Raw genomic sequence first — 24085 nt, 5'->3', positions numbered from 1 at the left:
CTGGAGAACAGGAAACAGAGGACACACAACATGAAGATCCCTGTCAGTCTCGAAATAATAATGAGCTTTTACATGGCCCCCAGTTTGACTTGATCAATTAGTTTTAAACATTTTACCCATTGGTAAAAGAAGTGTTCACATACTCAGTCCAACACTCCACTGGAAGTGCATTACTATGAAAATGTAGTATTAGAAGTCAAAGTACTCATCCGTTTAATTGTTGTAGAATACTGGATTATTTTAGTTCTACAATAATAGAAGGAGCTGGTAACTGCAATTTGAACAGGAGTGTAGTGGAGCAGAAGAGCAAAAAAGGAGAAACTTTAGACTGAATGGACCTCAAAATCATACTTAAGTACAATGTAGTAAAGGTATTTAGTTAAAAGTAGAAAGACTTGGTATTTACTGATTAATGTAATGCTAATGTTTCATTGCGCTCCAGTGTAAACCTACTTTCACAGTTCTGTTCATCAGACTTATCAGAACAGTCGGGTTCACCGTCACAGCGCCTTTGAGCATCAATGCAGCCTCCTTTATGACACTGGAACTGCATGGTTGAGCAGACAGGACAGTTTTCTTCATCGCTGCCGTCATCGCATTCAGCAAAGCCATCGCAACGCCAGGCCATGGGAATACAGTCGATCTCACCTGTGGAGCAGGTGAACTGCTCTGTGGAGCAGGTGGGAGGCTCTGAGAGACACAAAGGAAGCAACACAGCAACATGAGATGGAGGAGACATGAGACATGCAACAATAAATGTAGATGAAAGAAGTAAGTACAGTACAGTTACAGAGTTCAACCAGATCAGAGACTGTCGTCTCTAGCAGAGTCAGAACAAAATTCACCTGCCATAATGTACACAGTACACAGTAACACAGAAAGTTCAGTCAGACTTTCCGAGCCTAAGTGAAGCAAAAGTCAGTGTACGTCATGCAGTTTTACACAGAAATAAACAGAAGCTGATTTTGGTCTGACCACATCATAATCCCGTTGGTGGAATTTGTTGTTTACCTCCACAATGAAGCAAGTCTTGCAATAACACCAGGTGCATGGGACAGGAGCAGCGAGGTGTGCCATCACCCTTAGAAATGCAGATGTGAGAACAGCCTCCATTGTCACGGGAACATGGGTGAGATGCTGAAGAGAAAAGAGAGTTGTTATTAATTCAATTCATTTCCTGTCAAATCACAACCTTACCAAATCCCTGTCATGATATCCTGCTGCAGTGAGCTACACAGTATGTGGAAATAAGAGGTCCATACCAAACTCCTGTGGGTCCATCTCTTCCACTGCGTGAATGGAGGTCAGATATGATAGCCGCCCCTGTATGCGTGTGCGTTTGTCTCCAGTTAGCTTGTCCACTCTCTCTATCATTTGTTGCTGCCGGTCAATCCAGTACAGATGATCTCCCAGAACCGTCAGACCCATCGGTTGGAGAATGTTGGAATCCTGGAGGACAATTCGATTGGCTCCTGGAGATGTGAGGATGTTATAAGAATATAAAAGTAGTATACCCTGATTAAATTTGGATATTTGAATGTGATAGCACATGAAGGTTTTAAAAAGCAATCCAAAATATCATTAATCACTATTCATTTTAAATAAATAATGTTGTTAAGTTAAATAATGCAAATTAACTAAAATATTAACTAAAATTATGACTTTTATCTTCTTTTTATTAGATCTCTATCATTATGGTCTGTCAATTTGAGGGCCTTAAATTATTATTTTGGAACAATCCCATGCCAATAAAATTACCATACTCAATATAACTCAATATTAACCATTAAATCCAACCGACTTACAGGCAGCACACTTTTGCGTGACAGCCTTTTTCACATTAACTGGCCACTTCTACTGTAATTCTACTGCTCTTTCTTTGTGCTGCAGCTCGGATGTCTTTTGAAAATAACAATTTTATTTTTGCTGACACTGAGAGCAAGTCATGCTGCTCTGAAATACACCTTCAGTAGAACACAAAGAAATAAAAAAGAAAACTTAATTGAACTAAATTTCAAATACAATCATGTTTATTGACACTTGTACACAGTAAATGTATTATTTGATCAAATTCAACAAATGCAACCAATGTAGTTCTATTATTTTATGGCTGACAAAATGAATAAATCGGTGTTAGAGGAATAACCTTTATTTGAGTGATATGGACTATAAAATGAATGTAAAAAATGGCTGCTTGGAGTTGGCTTTACCCCATGTGATCAAAACAAGACAGTGTTGCAGCATCTCCTCTGGTCTCATTTCAAGAGATAAAGTCAGTGTGTGTGGAAGGGCTGCATTAAATTTCTCTCTAAATCTGTTTCTGATCTCATTTTCACTAAGGTTATAAAGATTCCACTCATACCAACATTGCATTTGAAGACTGCCTCTAGTTGGCTACAGTTGTCTCCTAAAGTTACAAACTGTAACCATCATTCCCAAAGTCCACATATTTTGAATGGCTTCATTGTGAAAGATGTTAAGATGACACAGAGGCTGTTCACTCAGGTTGAGTGGGGTGAAGGTCTCTCTGGATATTTGTTTAATTTGTTGGGTTTTCAACATAATTCTACATAGTTGTTAATGTTAGAATAGAATTCTGTAAGTTACTTTAACCTTACTATATAGTAAGATAAAATCTTTGTTGTGATTTTGGTGCTATATAAATAAACTGAATTGATTTATTTGTGCATAAGATGATTTATAATAAAATACATTTCAGTGATACATCCATTTCTCTCTACCTGCATCCTTCACGTTAATCAGACAATATTTAGTTCAGACTTGTGTTATTTTGCTACACAAATCTTCCACATCTAACTGACATTATAACTTTTACATAGAAATTACCTGGGTGGATTATTCAGTGCTACACTGCCATCAAATTAAAGTACCGTGCTGCATGTCTGAAATAGGCTCAGTAGATGTTTCATCTTTTGTTGCTGTTGTTTGATTCAGCCCAAAAGATCTCAGGCAAAACTTTTCAGCTCTGTGGTTCCATAATGGTGGAATGATCTAACCACACTTGGCTGCCTCACTGTCAACTTTCAAAAACTTGCTGAAAACAGAACTCTTAAGAATCTTTCTCTGCACTTAAAAATTAAAAGTATTAAAAAGTATGTGAACCTTTTGTAATTTCAGTTTTCTGCATTAATTTGTCAAAAAATGTGATGCGATCTACATCTGAGTCAAGAGTATTAACAAATATAACGTGCCTAAAATAATAACACAAACACTGATTTTATGTCTTTATTGAGCAACTATTAAAAAGTGCTGAAAAAGTATGTGAAACCTGGGATTAATGACTTGAAAAAAGCTAACTAAGAAATTTACTGACAAAAACCACCCAACTTATTGAGTTTGCTTCGCACAAGACGAATATGCTTATGTGAGCCATGCCTCGCCAAAAGAAGCTTTCAGAGGATCTATGATCAAGAATTGTTAATTTACAAGCTTAGAAATTCACCAGTCTACAGTTAGACATACAATCTACAAATGGAGACACTTTGGGACTGTGGCTACTCTACCAAGAAGTGGGCAGCCAGTCTAAATGAAAGATGGAAAAAAAAAAAGGTGAATTCCCAAGTGTATCAAAATATTCTTCTGAATGATGTGAGAATGTCTGTACGTCAGCTGAAACCCTGTAGAAGCTGGATGATGCAACAGGAAGGTCAAGCAGTTAACTCCAGGGGTTCACATATTTTTTACCACTATCACTATAAGGTTTTTCTGGTTGTTCTTAATAAAGACATAATATTTTAAGCACATTATATTTGTTAATACTCTTGAATTAGATGAAGATCACATCACATTTTATATGAAATGAATGCAGAAAACCTTGAAATTTCACAAGGTTCACAAACGTTTTTCTTGCCACTGTATACCCCATGAAACTGAAACACTTCTTTCTAGAGCACTTTACTTTAAAGTTTGTCTCCTTGGCTTGGCTATTTTGCTTGCTTTGTACCTCACTTGTAAGTCACTTTAGATAAAGACATCTACCAAATAACTAAATGCAAATGATTACTTCTCTGTGTTTAAAATAACTCACCTGTCAGGTCACTGCTCTCTATGCGTTTGAGGTCAGCGTCGACCCAAAACAATTTTCCCAGTTTATTGTCCAGGGCCAGAGCTACTGGTCTGATCAAACCAGTGGTAAACAGAGACTCTCGTTCTGTCCCATCCAGACTTGCTCCTTCAATCTTTGCTGAGCGCTCCTGCACTGTAGTGAAATACATGTACCTGCAAAAGAAGACACATTTGCATAGGACAGTGCAATTCAGTGTGGCACTGACACTGGGTTAAGTTATACAGCATTAATAACTTTGTGGGCTCTATTTTGCTAAAATAGTGCAATTTTTCTGCAGTTTTGGTGGCCACTGATGTATACCGGCCACAGCCAAGCAAAGTTAAAGTGAGGCTGAATATATTAACAGTGTGAGGAATGCAGGTGGTGTCAGGGTGGGCTTCAGTAATGTCCATCAATGTCTAGCACCCCTTTAAAAAGAGAAAGGAAGAAAGAGAGGCAGAGGTCTCTGAGAGAAAACAGTTACCAATTTTAATTGGTAATGAGTTATTTTTAGTGACTTATTTCTCGAGATCACTGTGTTACATGATCTGCAGCAGGTTCCTATCAGTTCCTGACATCTTATATCCTGCTGAGATGTCAGGTATTATCAGCCAAGACATTTTGACTGATCTTTCATAAATATTTTCTTTCTCATTTAGACATGTTGCATTCGTTGTGTTTTCTGTTTAGGGGTATTTTGTATCTACTTTCATGCCATTTTATGACTCTTTGTCATTGAGCTAAGTCTGTTGATATTTTCATTTTATTGTCTCTTTGAGGACACTTTGACTCTATTTAGAATTATTTTTTATTCCTCTACGCAGGCAACAGTCGTGGCTGGAAGCATCATGCTTCTAGTTATTCGTATGTCCCATTTCTGAGAATATCTTCAAATTTGAAAAAATGTTCACTACAAAAATGTATTGTAATATGAATTTAGACAGACTTGTGTCACCACCCCTAGTTGGCGGAGGTATGCCATCTCAATTTGGTAATTCTAGTTGATTTTGGAGCTGTGCATGTGCACATCTTTGTTAAGTTGCATAACTCGCCCTGCATATGCATCTATCTAAAAGAAGGTACGAGTACTTCTGAAGCAAAAAAGTGCTCACCCTTTCTCAGCGTTGACAACAATGGTTCTGGGCTTGTCTGTGTCATCCTTCAGGACTACACCCACAGTCTTTCCGTCCATCCTCTGGACATTGATCGTGTTGGTTGTCTCACAGGTCCAGTAAATGTGGCGACTGTAGGGGTCTAGGCTCAGGTCATGAAGTTGGTTGTCGATTGGCTGTATGGTGCTGCTTACTATCATGGACTGGAGGCAAACATAGCAAAGTCAATATCAGTTAAACACTTTAATGTGAGTTTTCATAAGCTCTCTGTCTAACTACTAACACATCTATCAATCTGCATTGAGCTATAGTATTTTTAATATTCTAATCTTCTAATATCTAGTTACATTTTACAGTAGGTTTGCTTCTTATCTCTGGACAGATAATTTGTTAATAATGTTAAATATTAATGAGACTATCTGTCTGTACATACTAACAAATGTAACCCTAGCTAATGTTTCTACTTTAATCAATGGAAATCGGGAGATCGCAACATGTTTGTATCTTACAAAAAGAACAGGCACATAATGCCAAATATTTAATTGCTTACTGATTAATTTAATGACATTGAAATTGCACTTGTTCAAGATGTACTGCGCCTTGCCTGACAGTTGGATGCAGAGACAAGATGTTGCAATGACGACGGACAGCTTCTAACTCTATCAGCAGTATGCAAGCTGCTGTTTGTGCTGACAGCAAAAACTACTCACATCCTGAGGTTGGATACAGAATCAATAATCAATAATAGTTTCCAGAAACTTTTTTTTTTTTTTTTTAAAAGCTACATATGACAAGGTGTGATTCTGGTTTAACCTCCATATACCTTATATAACTTAAAGATTTCATATCCAATGGGTTCAAATTATAATTACATCACAGTCATCATGTCAGTTTGATTATTAAACTGTCAGATATTTACCCTGTCAGGGTTAAACATCTGTGCAGATGTGATTTTAGTAATCTGAAAGAAAACTGTTAACTTAATCATCTAGTTTGAGTCTAACACCATGTTTGCGTTTGTGAAAAATCAAATTTATTCTGTAAAAAAAATCGATCTTCACTGTGAAAACGACTAATGAACTCTAAATATTAATAGTAATAGTAATTAAAAGATGAAGCATTTCTATGAGCAAATCGGGATCAAGTATGCACTGCGCACTGATGACCAGTGATCAAATCTGTTTAGAACGTGCTTATCTCCAACGAGCCCATTCTGATGATGTGGCTGTATTGTGGCCTGTCACACAGCTGGTCAGGTAGTTTCAGATGCGGTACTTCGATTCATATAAAACCAGACACACTTGTGTACAACCCTCTCATCACATATTTGAGTAAACTATACAGTTTGTCTCACTTAACTGCTTGTAATGTTGATGAAATGACATTATAAAAAAATGTATTATATTTGCATTAATCAATGCAAATAATTAATCTATTGCTTAATTATCCGCATAGCAAGTTTGTCCCCTCTAGGTGCAGAGGAAGTCTTCTATTAACAGGTATGTTTGGTTAAGCAGGATCAACCTGCATGCCTTTACTCCTCTGAGGGACATTCTTTTGTAGTTTTCATATGTTTTCAGTCTTTGTTTGTATTAGCATGTATTGAACTTTACCATGGTGCCGTCATCTCTGGCCCTGCGTATGTTCTGCCGTCCATCCAGCCAGTACACTAGGCGTTCCACTAGATCATAGGTAACAGCCCGGACGTTTCTCAGGACATGGATGGGCAAGATGATGTCAGGACTCTGCTCTCCCAAAACCATCCTGCTGATACTGGCCTTCTGACTGAAGAGCAGAAAACTAGAGGGAGCTGCAGACACAGAGACAAAGAGTTCTTTAAGTTCTTTAACTTTTTCTAACTAACGTAAAAGTTAGAAACTGTCACCATGGCTCTGTGCTTGTTTGGACTAATATTACTGTTATATTTTATTTGTAACTGGCTGCAGACCCAGCAGCAGTGTACTTACAGCTACAGTTTCGTCCATCAGGGTTTAAGGTATAGTGGGAGGCACAGCGGCATCGGGCACCAGTGGGCGTAGCCAGGCACAGATGGGCACAGTTGCCATTGTTAAGGGAACACTCATTGGTACCATCCTGACGGGAGGAATGGAACACCAGGATGTCCAGCATCAACTCCAGCTGGCCCTGATGACACAAAAACTCAGTGTATCAGCACTAAATATGCTTTGCCATGTTTAAGTGACCATTAAGCCGCAAAGAACATATTAGGATCACAAGAACTGTAAAAAACTAATATTAGCTGAACTTGAGCCTTACCTGCAGCACCACTGTGCGGTTGAGTCCACTGCGTTTGTCTGCCCGTTCAATACTGCGCAGGTTAAAATCTGTCCAGTAGATAAAATTCTGGTACTGGGTCAAACCAAAGGGGTGAGGGAGGTCGTCTACAATGATCTCCCTCTGAAGACCTGCAGAAGATAGGATAACATCTCAACTACCACTCTTCCCTTATAGTCTTATCATCCAAGACTTAGGCGTGTTCTCATAATCAGAACTGAAACAATTCTGGGTTTGGGATGTAGTCACATACTGTATGCAGTGCAGAGCAAAACTTTGGTGCCAGAGATAAAGCCTTTCAAAGAAACCTTGCCTACTTTGTTTTAGGCAGAGAGTGTAAACTGCATGCCTCATGTAGCTCCAGCTAGTAGTTTTAGAGATCAGAGACAAACTGGCAATACAATTAATGGGAGGTACGGACACTATCATGAAAGGCTTGATTCGTTTTTGGTAAACTCCTTGGTGTTCAGACAACTGTAGTTTGTCATATTTCCCACGGTCTTCGAAGTGTAACTTATTGTTTATGTAAAGCCTAGTAAGAAGGCCTTACCCCCATCACCACCACCATCATCAATAACCTTTGTCTCAGAGGTTGTTAGCTAACAGAGTCATACCATAGGTCAATGCATCTCTGCAAAAATATATTGTTCTTGAGGTTATAATAATTGTTAAATTCTCCACCTGATCTACGCCTAATTTTAGCAGGTCATGGAGGTATTTGTAAAGGTCAACTGTCCTTTACACCAGTGGTCCCCAACCCCCGTGCCGCGGACCAGCACCGGTCCATGGGTCAATTAACACCGGGTTGCACAGAAAGAAAACATACAACTTAAATTATTTCCAGTTTAATTATTATCTGATTCTAAACATAATGTATAACGTAAATGTTTTATTTTGGAAAATTACTGTATTCTCTTCTCTACATTTGTCTATGACTCACTCTTAATGCATGTCAAGATGTTTGCCTCAGTCACATTACCTACATTCGCTACCTTGTTAAAGGGGCTGCTCCAGCCGGTAACACATAATACATTACCGTTAAATTGAAACCCCCAAGCAAGCAAAATGAATAAAAAACGTTTTTTGTTTGCAGGGTAAAAGCCAGCCTACGACTTCAAAGAAAAAAAAAGCTGCATTTAATACCAGGAGTCTGGTAATATGGATTTATTGCAACAGGTTGTTCTCACGCACCAAGCTCCCTCTGCATAATATGCAGCGACTGGCTCTGTAACGAGACAATGAAGCCCTCAAAACTGCTTCGCCACTTCATTTCGATCGGCAAAAATCTCATTTTGATTGAAACCCCCTATATATTTAGAAAATACCAGTTTTTATGCTGGTCGTATCATTTTATTTTGTTGTATTTATCCTTATCCTCCACACCTTAAAGGCCGGTCCGTATAAATATTGTCTGACATTAAACCAGTCCGTGGTGCAAAAAAGGTTGGGGACCACTGCTTTACACAACTTTCTGTTGCACCAATGTATTATATGTGCTAAGCCATGTCCACTTCAGAGTAATTCAATCAATCTGGCTTAACACGAATGTTAAGCTGAAATACTGAACTGATTTCACTTTACAGAAGGTAAACACAGTCTAATTTCTATTTCATTGTGACTACGATACTAGTTTTTGGTTTTTTGTCTCTAAACCCCAGGGTTACTGGATTTATGATTGGCTCCTCCTGGCCACATGTTGAGGTGTCCCTGGACAAGACACTGACACCCCACAGTAGTGCCAATCGTCCACAGCAGCTGTCCAAATAACAATTTGCCCAAGGGGATCAATAAAGTATGTCATTATCATTAAATTAGAGTTCATGTGCCTTTACATTTTGGCTATTTTTGCTATTGTGTTCCAATGTAGACCTAATAACTGACTGAATAATTTAATTATTTAAATTATCTATCTTGATTTTGTAATAGCCTGTAGGTCCTGACCTTGCATGTTGGTGCTTTCAATCATGCAAGTGTCCAGGTCAGTCCAGTAGAGTCGATGGTCTACATAGTCAATGGTCAGCCCATTGGCTCGGCCCACTTTATCCACCAGGGTCATGATGGTGCTGCCATCCATGTAGGCTCTAGCAATGCGAGGTCGACCACCCCACTCTGTCCAGTACATGTAGCTGTGAACAGAAAACACTGTTTCAGGTTTTGACAAGGTGAGCAAGCTCTGTATGTAAAGTAGTGATCAATTTCCTACATTGCTTACAATACCATGTTTTTTCTGATATAGTATTTATTTAACTGGATCACATAGAGGCAGAGCAGACTATCTCGGGGTGGTTTGGCTGTGGCTGAAGAGAGGTAATGTGGATTTTGTTAACAAACAGGTTAAATAGCATAATTTTCTCAGCTGGAGCTTGGAGAAATTGCAGGGCACTGGCTGGTGTACCTACATACCAACACAGTGACATCACTATACTCTCACTACCTTAGATAGAGTGAAGTTATGAACCTCTGACAGTGAATCACTTTCATGGGGCTCCAAAACTCTTATTCCTAACAGCTGTTCAGCTGTTTGCAGGGAACACTGACCATGTAAAAAGGCAACGGAATGTTTGACCAGGCTGTGCATTTCGCACAATTAGCAAATCAGGTCAATGTGTCCATTTTCTAAATGCTGTAATTTCCACTCTTACCCGTTAGCTGGGTCCAGTGCTAGTGATCTTGGGTTGTCTAGTGAGCGCGGATTGTCGAGATCTTTACACACTAGTACTTGACGGTACTGCCCATCTAGTCGAGCCACCTCAATGCGGTTAGTGCCCGTATCAGCCCAGTAGATATTACGACCCATCCAGTCAACTGCCATGCCTTCTGGGTAGTCCAGTCCAAACTCTATGACATGTTCTATGGAGCTGCCGTTCATGTATGCTCTGCTGATTGTCTGGGAGAAAGAGAAAGGAATGAGAGTGAGTTAAAGAGGAAAGAGAACCAGGTCCCAGCTTTCCTCACAATAGTTTGGTTCAAAGTCATCACAGTACCAAATCCTCAAAACTATTAAATACACTATCAAAGTAAACACTATTCCCACAACTTGCATTTTAATTGAATTACTTAACATAGTAATTTATACTTCATTAATTCCATTGGGAAAATTGTACATTTTTATAAAAATATATTATATATTCACCTCTACTCATTGTTTGTTCATATTGTTAATCTGACACAACTTAGAATCACATTTCAGTATGTTGACAGCCCAGCCCACCTTGGCCTGTATATCTGTCCAGTAGATTCTCCTTGCAGAGACATCAAAGTCAAGTGCAGAGGCCTCTTTAACCCCTGTCAGAGGAATGGCCACATCATTGCTGTTGGTACCCAGAGAAATGCTCCTGATGTTATCCCTGTGGACAAAAACATTATTAGACAATCTTGTTTTAAATAAGATGCTTTAATCTTTACAAACTATATCTAATGTAGAAATGTCACTAACTCTAACATTTTCCAAAACCATATTGTTGTCTTTTAGAGTCATAATAACACAGAGCTGTTATAAAGGTGAAACTGAATTGAGATCAAGTGATGACTAAGTCAAAACATGTACAACCAAATAAACATAAAGAAAACTTGTTCATACTTTTGTCTCGTCAGTTGTTATAGCTCATAACATAAGCGTATCTAAATGTTGCTTTACTTGCTGAAGTTGTGATTCTGGCTTGTGTGAGTGCTGTGATGCCATTGTGTTTGATATTAGTACAGTACAGCACCCACTCACTCCAGCATCAAATAGCGCAGCTCACTTAGATCGTTGCTATTGATAATAATTATAATGGATCTACTTGTATCTGATCAATGTAAACGTCAAACGTCTAACTCCAGCTGATTACCCACAGAGCTTCAGCTTTAATGACACTACATGAAAAGCAGAAATACTAAAAGTCAACCCGCTCCGCAGGCTTTGTAGTGTGAGCAGTAGCAGCTTTAGTGCTTCCCCCAGTTGCCCAGCTATGCTTGAGGCCATGTTTATGTAGAAAGCCTAAACAACATATAAACCTTTATTTATTTATTTAATGTATATTAAAAATATGAATAGAACGTGTGCTCGTGAACAGGTCTTTCTCATGTTGTTGCAGGTTAACAAGTAGGGTTACCTGTTGGTGAAGAGTAGGAAAGCCTCTGGCACCACACAGGTTTGCAAGTCTGAGAGGAGCTCCATCCCCATTGGACAGGCACAGCTGACAGCCAGCCGTCGCCAAAAACACAGATGGCTGCATCCACCATTATCCACTGCACAGCCATTTGTACCTATACACAGATTGAAGTGAAGAAAGATTAAGTTTAGCCCAATTCAGTATTTTCTACTTTTTATTTTATTATAATTTTTGCATACCTCAGCATACCACATCAAAACGTGCCTTCCTTACCATATGTCTCTGTGACTTTAGTGGCCTTGAGCCCCATTAAATCTGGCAGCTGGTCAATGATTATCTCTCGTACAGCAGTAGCTTTGTGGACCCTCTCAATGCTGCGTCTCTGCCAGTCAGTCCAATAGATATAATCACCAAGAAGAGTAAAACCAAAGATATGAGGTAGTTTGTCCTCCAGTAGAGTCTGTCTGTTAGTGCCATTCACGTTGATAACCTGAGACAGATGCAAAAAGTGGATACAGTTAAAAGTTTTCAAGGCTAGATATTACATTCTTATATTGATTATTGTTACATGCTACAGCAGAATAACTGCATGGGTATTAGAACATTTTTCATTTTATGTGCCATAAACACGTGATGACGATGAAGCGTCACTGAGCAAAACATCTACCACCTCTATGCCATTTATTCTGTTGCTGACCCTGACCTTTGACCTAATATTTCCACAGAAAAATACATATAACACAGATGTTGAGTGTAAAGAGGCTATGAGAGTGGTGAAAAGGGAGCTAGAAGAAACAGGATCGAGGAAGATGCTTACAGGCAAAAGTTAGACATTTTGCACAGTCCTCAAAACTTCAGCAAGCTGTTACTTAATCCTTGGTTTTTGAGTGAAGGTCAGAACTAAGTTTACGTTACGGTAAGGGGCTCAGACTCTGTCAATAAGTGTACTCACAACAAAAACCATGTCTTTGTAAATATTTGTATCTCACAAAGCATCTATTACTATGCTGTTGAAAAGTGATACAGACACCCCAGCCAACATATTCCTTACTGCATGTGTGTGTATGTTTCTTTGGGTGGAAAGCAAGAGCTGTAATTGACAAGGTTGCAATTGGGATTTGGGTCCAGCCCTCGCCCTCACCACCTGTGCTATTACTGGACGCGCTTCAATTGAAATAAACACACACTTTTATTTTAGACACACTATGCCCATTTGCATCCCTAGTTTGTTTATTTGTGTGTGTTCAAGCAGAACCTCATATATCAGGGCAACCATTGCAAGCTGAAGGTTCTGAATCCATCCCTCATTCAATACATTGTTATTATTGGTATAACAATAAAAAGTGATGCATTAAATTATCTGATATTGTTTATTATTATTATTATTATTATTATTATTATTATTATTGAGCAGCTCAGTGATGTAGTAGTTAGCACTGTTGCCTCACAGCAAGAAGGACACATATTAGGAAAATGAAAATTCTTTTTGTTGTTGTCTGGGGTTCATCATTTATAAGACTGATGACATGACAAGTTTGAGTTAAACATATATTACCATCTTTTAGTGACATAAATTGATTTCAATTTTTAGAACAAAATAAAGGTCAGAACTAATTGCATAAATAATTAGTAAAATTAATTCTAGCGTAAGCCAAAATAAACTGGGACTTAGTGGTAACTAAACTTGTTAGTTTTTTTCCTTGGATGAGAAGACTATATTGTCTCTTCCACTTTAGCTAGTCAAATGTTGCACATTCCTGAGAAATCCTTCAATTAATAATTGAGAACAATTCTCAAATAAACTTTTTGTTGTGGCTATACGATGCTACTAGAAAGTGTTTTACAACATAACATAGCATAAAAATTGTGCACAAAACATGATCAAAATTAGACATCGACTGTAGGACAGGGAAAGATTACAACAATATTTTCTGAAGGTCACAAGAGTCAACAAGTAGTAGGAAGTGTGCAGGGTTTGTTTTGAATGATTTCAGCACTCGTGTGGCCACAGGACATCACTTGTCTCTCACACTGCTCTGGAGTGATTTTGGTCCACTCTTCTTTCAGTCTCTTCCACAGTTTTGTGACTGTAGTGGGTTTCTTGGCCACTTTTTCGCCAAGGATTTTCCAGAGGTTTTCTATTGGGTTCAAATAAGGAACCTGGCCATTTCATTATTTCAGTGTTTTCAGTTTCAAGGAACTGCTTTACCTGCTGTGGCTGCGTGACAGGGCTCATTATCCTGCAGGTAAGGAACTGCATGTTGTCACACAAAGTTTTTTGAAACATTTGCATTCACTTTGCCAGGTAGCTGTATAAGAGGCCCAACTCCTCTTACACAAAACATTTCCCAAACCATAGCACTTCCTCCTCCACCTTTTACTTACATCTTTACAAACTTTGGGTTCAGTCTTTCCCCAGTTTGACAACGAACATAATGTTTACTATCGGACCCAAATAAATTAAACTCACAGATTTGGAACCACCAACTTCTCTTGCTATGGCTGATAGGGTCATCCCTTTGGCCTTCATCTGGACAACCTGCTGCCAGAGGGTTTCAGTCACCTTAAAATGGCTTACCATTTTGCACCATGTCAGGTAATTAATATTACCAGATTAGTTACAATAAATATTTTCATTTATAATTCATGAATTGTATTATTACTAAGAATTTGTGAATGTACTCATTTACCCAGTATCCAACCAGTTTGTGATGAGGGCTGTGACTGATCTCTTAAACAGAAAATAATAATAATACATTCTGTTTTTTTACTGCCAATAGCAGGCAGGAAAAGATGCGGGTTGACTTTACAGGATGTGAGGACAGTAACAAATTTTTATTACTGTGTCTTTCTCTATTGTCTAATCCTCTATCTCTTATATTTCTGAACACCGACTATACAGCACAGACAATAATGATGTGTATTTTGTCAATGCTTGGCTAAATTGTAGGAATAATTCAAAGGAATATAAAAAAAAAAACTAAAACAGCGAGAAAAAGCATGCATGAGAGCAGGGGGGGAGCAGAAAAAGCGAGTCTCTCTGCCATCTTTCCACTGGGATGGCCATATCTAATTGTGTCACAGTGATAAATGAATAGGTTTTTGTGTAGGGGTCAGGAACCTTCCTTGCATCAGAGGCCCATCAAAGTGAATGCTTTATTTTTTCTGTTTGCTCACCCTCTCACCCCATTCTCTGAATGGATATTTAAATGAGTATTCACTAAAAAGATAGCTGGCTATGCAACTGCTCATCACAGCAACAACAATTCTTATTTAGCAATTTTTTGTTCTGAATATCATATTCTGGCTAATGGAAACACAAGACTTTGAGTTACTTAGGTAGTACATAATGATAAATGTGTAGATACATACAGCAAAGATTTTATGTGGACACATCTTAGTTTGATAGTATGAGGAAACTTTGGCCAGACTTAAAAACAATATTTTAAGCTGTATATAGATTAAATTGTGTTTAAAAAATTAACTTGGATTTACTCCCAGCACATCGCCAATATGAAAGGTCTTATAACTTCTAACCCAAAAAAACTCAATCAAGTTCAACCTCAGGATGATCATACACTAATAATTATCTGAGAACACACACAGACACACACACACAGTGTTAATGTGTTGTATGCATAGTGTTACATTTAGTTACTTGGCTTTACAAGTGATGGACACATTTACAGTGGATTGAAATGGTGACTCTGCAACCTGATCTACAGCTTCCCAAATATTATTCTGACATATGGTAATTTACATAGCAAATAACCAGAGGAAACCAGAGCTGAGCATGATAATTGCAGGACATGTATTAGCATAAGCATTAGCATCACATATTTATCAAGCATCTCCAGTTAGTTTGTGTTACACATGAACACACGGTTTAGTGTGCCTGTTTCCTGTCAGGGAGTTGGAGCTTCGATGTGTGTGTTTGCTTGTTTTTGGCTGCCTGCTCCATTTCTTCCAATGCCAGGGTTTTACAGAGAGGTTCCACCGTTTTACAAAGATGTCCTAAATCATTTTTCACGGCCCTCACAGGGGATAAAACATCAGGGAAGCACAGAGTCACATAAGAGCCAATGCCCACAAAAAACCTCATGTCAATCTTTATCTACATGATCAATTAAGTTGTGCACCATTTGCCATACAGCTATGAAAGCCTGAACAATGCATGTTATTGCAATGCAATGTTATTTTAGGAAAGGCACTGAAGGACCAAAAAAGTCAAGCTTATTGTGTCAACATCTACATGCTACATTATATAAATGCGTCTAAACATTGGATCAAGTATCTCCTGAAAAATACTGTATGTTGTGGTTTAGTGTGGAGCAGTGTGGTTTTCTTTGGGGTAGGTAGGTTCTTTGATACCTGACTATCACAGTCTTCTGTTAAGCTTACACCAGATCGACCAAAGATAACGTAACTTCTTCAATTCAATCAATGTCTTATCATTCATTCTGCAGATGTGCTGGTGAGGATACAAAAAGGTAAGGCTTATTAGAAATACAGCATACAATAATACACTAGGGGTGAAAACTGTCTAAAACCATGACCAAAACCATCAAAGTCAGTGGTGGGGAAACATATACATCCATTTGATTAAAAATGTAAATATAACATAAATCTATACTTTATATCCTACAGAGAGTCGCAGGGCTAATTCATCTACGCGGGGGTCAAATGAAATTGACTAAAATAAAAATTCAAAAATAAAGCTGCCTAGCAGTGATCTCAGAGGATAAGCAGCCATGTCTAAACCACTTCCCAGAAGTAAAACAAGGCCAAAGACACTGGGTCAGCTTTTAGAGATAGCTTACTGCAGCATGTTTTGTAAACACTGCATTTGAACTTCACACTGATGGTGCACAGCTCCTTGTTGGGGATTAGCTCACTGGTTTGTGGGGATCTCAGTCCAACAACTTCCACACTCCTTCCAAAAAAAACTGATAATCAGTTTTTATTTATAAAAACCAGAAGTACATAAAAGATTGTGGAACCCAGCTCACATTCTTTACCACGGTGACCTACAGTAATGGTCACCATGGTACAGCACTACAGTGTTACAGAGGAACAACAACATCAGCTTGGACGAGTATGTATGCACCGATTGTTGCAGACAGTGCGCACATACCTGCTGAGGAGCTTGTGTGCAGATCACTGCATGGAGCATGTTCCAGTCCTTAGACCTCCCTGCTCTCTGAGTTTCACCTCACACAAACACTTACTGAAAGCAGTTACCATAAGGCACTGCAGTGGGACTGAATGGTGTTTCGTATAGTCAATCTGCATGATCACAACAGAGCAGATGTCTTTTGTGGTTGTGTGTGTTTGTTGTGTGTGTGTGTGTGTGTGTGTGTATGTGAAGAGAAAGCAATTTATCAGGCAAAGCACTCACACACATTCACTTACACTCCTTCAAAAAGAAGGGGCCAATGCGGTAACTTCAGAGGACTTTTTTTCCCCACAGAAAAGGGGATGGGGTGGGAGGTTGCAGAGGGGGAGTCAGATTTCTATAAAAACGACTGGAAAATAAAAGAGCGAAAGAGAGAAAGCGCATTCCTCCAGTGTTTTTTGAGAAGTCTTCAGCCTGCATTAGTCCTTTATCTCTTTTAGAAGGTACAATGTTAGACTCTGTTCAACTTATAGCTGTTGAGTAAGTTTGCTTATATTATCTTGCTATCAGTTCAATATTAATTTAGAAAATCATGGAATACATATGCATTATCACAGAAAAGTAAGTGTGAATGATTTCTGTTATTTTCTCAATAACTCATTGTTCAGTTTGTGACATATCAAGAATAAAAATTCAAGGATCACAATATCCAAGAGCACTAAGTGATGTCTTCAAATAACTTAGTTTTCAACAACCTAAAATTCAAACCATATTAATCTACTGCAATATAGACTAAAGATCAACTGACTTAGTAACCCCTTTTAATTTAGACAATAAAACCAACACTTATGAGCAAATAAAGTTAATTTACTAAAAATTAACCAATGAAAATAAGACATTGCTTTTGAGTTGTGGCTCAACAGAATCATTTAAAAAACAAACTAATGAAACTGACCTGGAGAAAAATGATGGTACCCTTGGTACGGTAAGGTTGCACAACCTTTTGAAGCAATCACTGCAATCAAACTATTTCTGTAACTGTCAATGAGACTTCTGCACCTGTGGACAGGTATTTTGACCCACTCCACGTGAGCAAACTACTTCAGTTGTCTCAGGTTTGAAGGGTGCCTTCTCCAGATGACGTTTCAGCTCTTTCCACAGATATTGAATGTGATTTAGATCAGGACTCATAGAGGGCCACTTTAGAATAGTCCAATGATTTGTTTTATAGCCATTTTTTGGTGTTTTCAGTTGTGTTTTGGGTTATTATCCTGTTGGAGGACTATGACCTGTAACAAAGACCAAGCTGCATTTTCTATTTTTTTTTTACAATTTGCCTTTATCAGTGGACTCTGTCGTCTTCTTTTAAGTCCACATTGGCGTAAACAGTGACTGATGGTGTGATCTGACTCCAGTGTACCTTGACCTTAGATTTCACCTCTAATCTCTATGGAAGTTATTCTAAGTTCTTTAGTTACCATTTGTATTTTCTGTCTCTTCAATTGGTCATCATTTTTTCTCTTATGGCCATGTCCTGGGAGTTTGGCTACAGTCCCATGGACCTTAAACAACTGGGTAGTATGTGCAACTGTTGTTATAGAAACATCAAGCTGCTTGGAGATGGTCTTACAGCCTTTACCTTTAACACGTTTGTCTATCTTTTTTTTTCTAATCTGCTGAGACAACTCTCTCTTTAGTTTTCTGTGGTCAATTTTCAGGGTGGTAAACATCATGTTACCAAACAACAGTTTAGTTTAACATGTCCCTATGGTCAAATTATTTACCATCTTCAACCTCTGTTGAACCACAACTCAAAAGCTATGTTTGATTTTCATTAGTTCATTTTTAATTTTTATTTAAGTTTTTATTTATTATTACTTTTGTCAGTTTTAAAGTTATATCAGTGACCTTTGTGGGTTTTTCTTTCTTTAACAAAGGGGTACCAACAATTTTGTCCACGTGTATATGTCAGTGAATTCCCAGAGCTTGTCATCAAGTTGTAAATTGTTGGCATTGGTCTAACGTCATTGGGCATTCTTAGTCTTTAATCCTTAGTCTTCGTAAATTTACGAAAAAATTATAAACACAATCAGAATGCACACACCCACACCTATGTGCATAGAGACACACGACAGACAGAGTCGCAGTCAAAACTACAAAGGAAATGTCTTCACACCCAGCATCAATTGCTTTTCAACAGGACAAAAACATGGCTGAAACATGAAAAAGCCCTTTGAGGTGGGTACTTTCACCCTGACAGAGAGAGAGAGAGAGAGAGAGAGAAGGGGGTGGGGGGGAGAGACAGAGCAACCACTCTTCAGTTGGTAAGCACTCAGCCAGAAAAATCAGACATTTGCTATTTAGTTCTTCTCTTTCCTTCTCTTAGCTACCGGGAAAATACTTTAAGAGACGTAAAATTGGCCAATTCTGCAGACACCACAGCAACTACCAAAAGGCAAATCATAGTGACGATTGCACTTCTTACAATTACTTGGAATAACAAGATGAAAACATATTTATATTTAGTTATTTGGCAGACACTTTTATCCAAAGGGACTTACAAGTGGGATACAAAGCTAGCGAATATCTAAGTCAAGGAGACAAGCTTTAAAGTAAAGTGCTGTTTCAGCTTCGTGGGTTTACATGGGTTTAATTGTTTGTTTGTTTGTTTGTTTGTTGTTGTTGTTTTTTTAGGTTATAAGTGCAGAGAAAGATTTAAGTGCAGAGAAAGGTTCAGAGGAGTTCTGTTTTCAGGGAAAATATAGTTTGAAAATACAGGGAAGAGAAGAGCAGAAGAGGGAGAATGTAGTTATAGTGATGTCTAAAAAACACAACCAGACTGCCAGATACTGATGGCGAAAAGGAGAATGGCAAACACCTGTTTTTTTAGGAGCTTTAGAAGTCTTGGTGAGAGGAGGAGGGGCAGCAAGAACAATTACCATCCAGCCCTACTTTACTTCTGTTTATTTAAAAACTGAGTCAACTACCACAGTAATACAGGTCATTTGAGGTTCTGATAGAAATCCTGTTAGACTATGTAAGAATAAACTCGAAAGCCAAATCACTCCCCTTTTATCACAATTTGCTTCACAGACAAATGTTTGAGATTTCAGAACAAAAAGACTCCAATTAGCTTAGAAGCAAGGTTTAATCTTACTGGGACCTACACTTCATGAGACATCCAAGATATTATAACACTTTCCAATACATTTCTCCAAGGTGATCCTGAGTCCAATCCAGAAATATTCTTTTATGGAGTATCAGCTAAAATAAAGACAAAATCTAATCCTGACACCACAAATCCAGACTAGCAAGATAATGAGGAGTAAAAACATTTTTAATCAATAGTTAATCAGCAAATGGCATGAAAAACTGTAAGACACAAGTATAACTTTGTATATGTGTTTCCAAGGAGCACTGAACAGAGTAGGGGTGTTCAGCTGACGTTTGTGGGCCCAGTCATCATTGCTGACCACTGCCTTAACTGTCTAAAAAACAAAATGAATTATCCAGAATTTCCTAAACTTATGTTAACTTGCGTGGTTGCTCACTTAGCCAGATGCAGAAGGCCTGTTCCTGCCACACATTTTCTCGTCAAAAACCAAAAAATAGTCTTAATCACTTTTGTGGTTTGATAATTGTGTATAACTGTAATATCAATTTCTCTTAGTTATGCTACTATAGATTAGTCTGCTGGGGGACCCTCCATAATACACTGAGCTCCTCCCTCTCCTCTCCTCCTATCCTCTCATCTATGCATTTAATGCTACCATTCCATGTCAGACTTTGTGTCTCCTCTCTCGTAGTTGTGCTTCCTCCTCTCTCTCTTTCTGTACTTTTTTTATGTATCCTTGGCCTCAGATATTTCCAGAGAGCAGTTAATGGCCCTGCTGACTTGCCCAACATTTTTGCTGCTTGTTGTTGTTTTTTGTTGCCTGCTGTACCTTTCTCTCTCGTTTTTACTCATCCCAACCAGTTGAGGCAGAGCCTAGTTCTGCTGGATGTTTTTTTCAGTTAAAGGAAGTTTTTCTTCTCCACTGTTGCCTAGTGCTTGCTCAAGTGGGATTTTTTGTTTTTCTATATACTTTTGTATACAGTTATATTTTGAAAGGTCTTAAAACTTACTCTGTAAAGTGCTTTGAGATGATTCTGTTGTGATTTGACACTATACAAAAAAAAACTAAACTGAAATTCAGTTGAATTGAAAATTAACTTATAGTGAGTAAGTTCATAGGGCAGTTGTCTATCAACCCCAGACATTGAATCCTGAACCTTTTGGAGCCTTAAGAGGGCAGTTTGTCTACAAGAATATCCCCAAGGAAACTCATTGTTGCATAAATTATGAAAAGCCTTGATCAAGGTTTTATTTCTTAGAAATCATTTTTTTTTTTTAGAATGTTTCAGACATGTTCATTCTGGTGGACTACATGTGCCTGAGCTCTCAACATAAAACAGTATGAACTTAATGTAAAAAGGTTTATGATAAATCCATAAACAATTATTACTTTTTATACTTTGAAAACGTATAGGACAAGTGATTAGACCTAAATATGAAAACAAACGACTTTCACAACTATAAAGCTAACACCTAGGCATAAGCCAAGTCAATGTTTCAAAACATCTCCAACAAGAAGAACATTATTGTGAGTCTCCATAGTTCTTTAAGGATGCAGGAGTGGTATTACCATTACCATTATAATAACACGAATATGTTTTCTCATCTTGCTGACCCTCCTCTGCATCCTGGTCCTCAATGTCATCATCCTGACTGTCTGCAACTCTATCATCCTCATCATTTTATGTCTCTATTGTTCTCCAGCAGCCATTCATCATCACTGGAGTTTGAGGTGATACTCATATATAACCTTTTTGATGATATTCTAATATATTGAGATGCACCTGTATGTGTTTTACTAAAAGGTAGCATAGACCACTGGTGGGAGTTGTACAGGTCCTATACCAAGCTTTGTAAATGGAGTTGGGAAAAACTGCCCCCCCCCCAAATGAATCCATGCAAATAACTGGTGAAAAAGGAAAACAATCCGCAGTGCTTTCAGATGGGGAATAATTAGTGGCTTAAAAATAAGCCACTAATTTTGTCTCGTCTTTTTTCAACTTTTTTTTATTATCATTACAGTGTTGTTGTTGTTGTTGTTGTTGTTGTTGTTAGAATTTGTTCATTAAATAAACAAATCAACAAATATTTGCCTTTGAGGAGTCGGTCAGGTGCAGAAGTCTCATTGAGAGTTAAAAAAATGCTTGATTGCAGTGATTGCCTCAAACTGTTATGCAACATAATACTGGTTTAAGGGTGCAAGAACAGCAATATCCCTGACAGTCACAATTAAAAAACTGATTATATCAAACCAGCAGGGCAGACAATAATATAACATTAGTAGTGTATGAATCATGTCCAAATTACCTTGGAACACTATTTTACAAGCACAAACAATCAACCCATCTTGCTTTTCCTCTGAGCTGGCAGCTACCATTCAGCTGACAATGAGTTGATGAAACCAAACACAGATCATATAAATACCTCAATCTTATCTGTTTTTGCGTCTCCCCAGTAGAGTTTTCCAGCAGTGTGATCTAGAGCCAGCCCATTGGGCCATCCTAGGGAGCTGTTGAGAAGAACCACACGGTCTGTTCCATCCAGACTGGCCCGCTCAATCTTGGGATGTTCACCCCAGTCAGTCCAATACATATAGCTGAGAAACAGAGAAGAGCTTACTAGCAGTCACACTGAAATAATAAATTTTTACACATACTGTAACAAATACTGTATGTACTGTACTATCTTCTTGGATAGAAAATATGCATATCTATTTACCTACACTGCCTTTTAAAAATATTAGAAATGTGAGCCAGTACCTTTCTTTTGCTGTAGACTGAAAACATTTAGGTTTGACATGACAAGATAAAAATGTGACAAAATAAAATTTTCGTTTTTTTTTTCGTTGCTGATGTCACTAAAACATAAAACAAAAACAAAGCTCTCACAATGTTTATGTCATCAAATGCTATTGTCTTCCTTGTCTTTTATTTAGTACAAAAACTGAGTGTACATATTTAGTGCTGTGTCTGTGCAATAGGACACACCTGAACAACAAAACACCCATGTCCGTCACATGTTCCAATACTTTCGAACAAAAGGTGCCATCTTCCTAGTTGTGTATCGGATCCAGGCATAAACACCTGAAATGGTAATCTTTTGTCTCATATTCATCTTCTGACGTCAAACCCAAATGTTATAATATATATATATTATAAATGTATACAGCAAAAATAAAGGAACTGGCCTCACTGTTACAATACTTTTTGAGGGACGCATATATAACATAATTACATAATTCCACAATTCCAAAATATTGCAATATAATTACACAATTATATAATTCTATAAATAAGCTAATAGATATATCTCGATTATTAAAGTGATTTGTTGCTTGAGGGCATTTTGCTGCTTTGCTGTCACCCACAATGCCCACAAACAGATCAAATACAGGAAATATGGAAAACAAGACTCAAATGTAATTCTGGCCCTGCTAGGAGGGTCAACTCCAATATCTACATAATAGCTCTTACCCATTGATGGGATCCAGGACAATGGCTCTGGGTTCATCCAGGTTCTCAGAAATTAGAATTTTCCGAAAGGTTCCATTCAGCCTGGTAACCTGGAAAACCGCACAATTAAATTTGTATTAAAACGCAACATACTGGCAACATTGTATATATTCACCAAGACTGTTTGTTCATAAAACGTCTTTCTATAATTGTTATTATAGTTTGTAATAGTTGTTTCTAATTGGCTGTAAGGGATGCTCTGGTCATTCAAGTTACTGAAACAGTCATTTTAATATTCCATAAATTACAGGATTTAGCATAGTAAACATTGATTTCCCACAGACAGCTTTATAAAATAAACTAAATCAGAACTTAAGTAATGTACCTCAATCCGGTCAGTGCCTGTATCGGTCCAGTACAGGTTTCTGGCCACCCAGTCCACAGCAATGCCATCTGGGTGGTTGATCTCTGTGGTAACCAGCATCATGGCATTGCTGCCATCAATGTGGGAACGTCGGATGGCTCGAACCTCATCATCTGTCCAGTAGACATAACCCTCAACTGGGTCATAGTCTATTGCTATAGCATGACGAATGTCATCAACCTGCATGACCAGAGTAACAACTATGAATACATTAGAGTTTATAGGTGTCATAGGTTTGTGTATATGTGTGTTTACCTGTAGAACTATATCCGTAAAGTCCGGCAGGTCCAGGGAAATTCTCCGCAAATCAGTCCGCCGAGCCAGCAGTAAAACCTGCTCTGCCCCTAAACAAACCAGAAAAGACCATGGGATTTCTTAGCTGCATTTCTCATTGGATTGTCCACAACCAGT

The 24085-nt window shown here is 38.1% G+C and overlaps 1 protein-coding gene across 2 annotated transcripts in view; it reads right to left on the bottom strand.

The window, feature by feature from the left end:
- The window catches only part of lrp5 (low density lipoprotein receptor-related protein 5), a 57389-nt gene that overhangs the window by 4119 nt on the left and 29185 nt on the right, over nt 1–24085 (bottom strand). For both annotated transcript variants that reach the window (XM_026365229.1, XM_026365230.1), the window contains exons 8-24: nt 23930–24018; nt 23636–23854; nt 23272–23360; nt 22223–22394; nt 11841–12057; nt 11568–11721; nt 10685–10820; nt 10116–10360; nt 9415–9599; nt 7456–7604; nt 7146–7323; nt 6792–6988; nt 5179–5381; nt 4049–4239; nt 1263–1472; nt 1012–1137; nt 454–690 (exon numbers count right to left, since the gene is read on the bottom strand). In XM_026365229.1, the coding sequence (XP_026221014.1) occupies nt 454–690; nt 1012–1137; nt 1263–1472; nt 4049–4239; nt 5179–5381; nt 6792–6988; nt 7146–7323; nt 7456–7604; nt 9415–9599; nt 10116–10360; nt 10685–10820; nt 11568–11721; nt 11841–12057; nt 22223–22394; nt 23272–23360; nt 23636–23854; nt 23930–24018 (2997 nt within the window). The remainder of the gene's footprint in view (nt 1–453; nt 691–1011; nt 1138–1262; nt 1473–4048; nt 4240–5178; nt 5382–6791; nt 6989–7145; nt 7324–7455; nt 7605–9414; nt 9600–10115; nt 10361–10684; nt 10821–11567; nt 11722–11840; nt 12058–22222; nt 22395–23271; nt 23361–23635; nt 23855–23929; nt 24019–24085) is intronic.

Source organism: Anabas testudineus, chromosome 6 (assembly GCF_900324465.2).
Source record: "Anabas testudineus chromosome 6, fAnaTes1.2, whole genome shotgun sequence".
In the NCBI taxonomy this organism is placed as follows: Eukaryota; Metazoa; Chordata; class Actinopteri; order Anabantiformes; family Anabantidae; genus Anabas; species Anabas testudineus.
The sequence above is the reverse complement of the archived record's forward strand: the minus strand, read 5'-3'. Positions and strand labels throughout refer to the sequence as shown.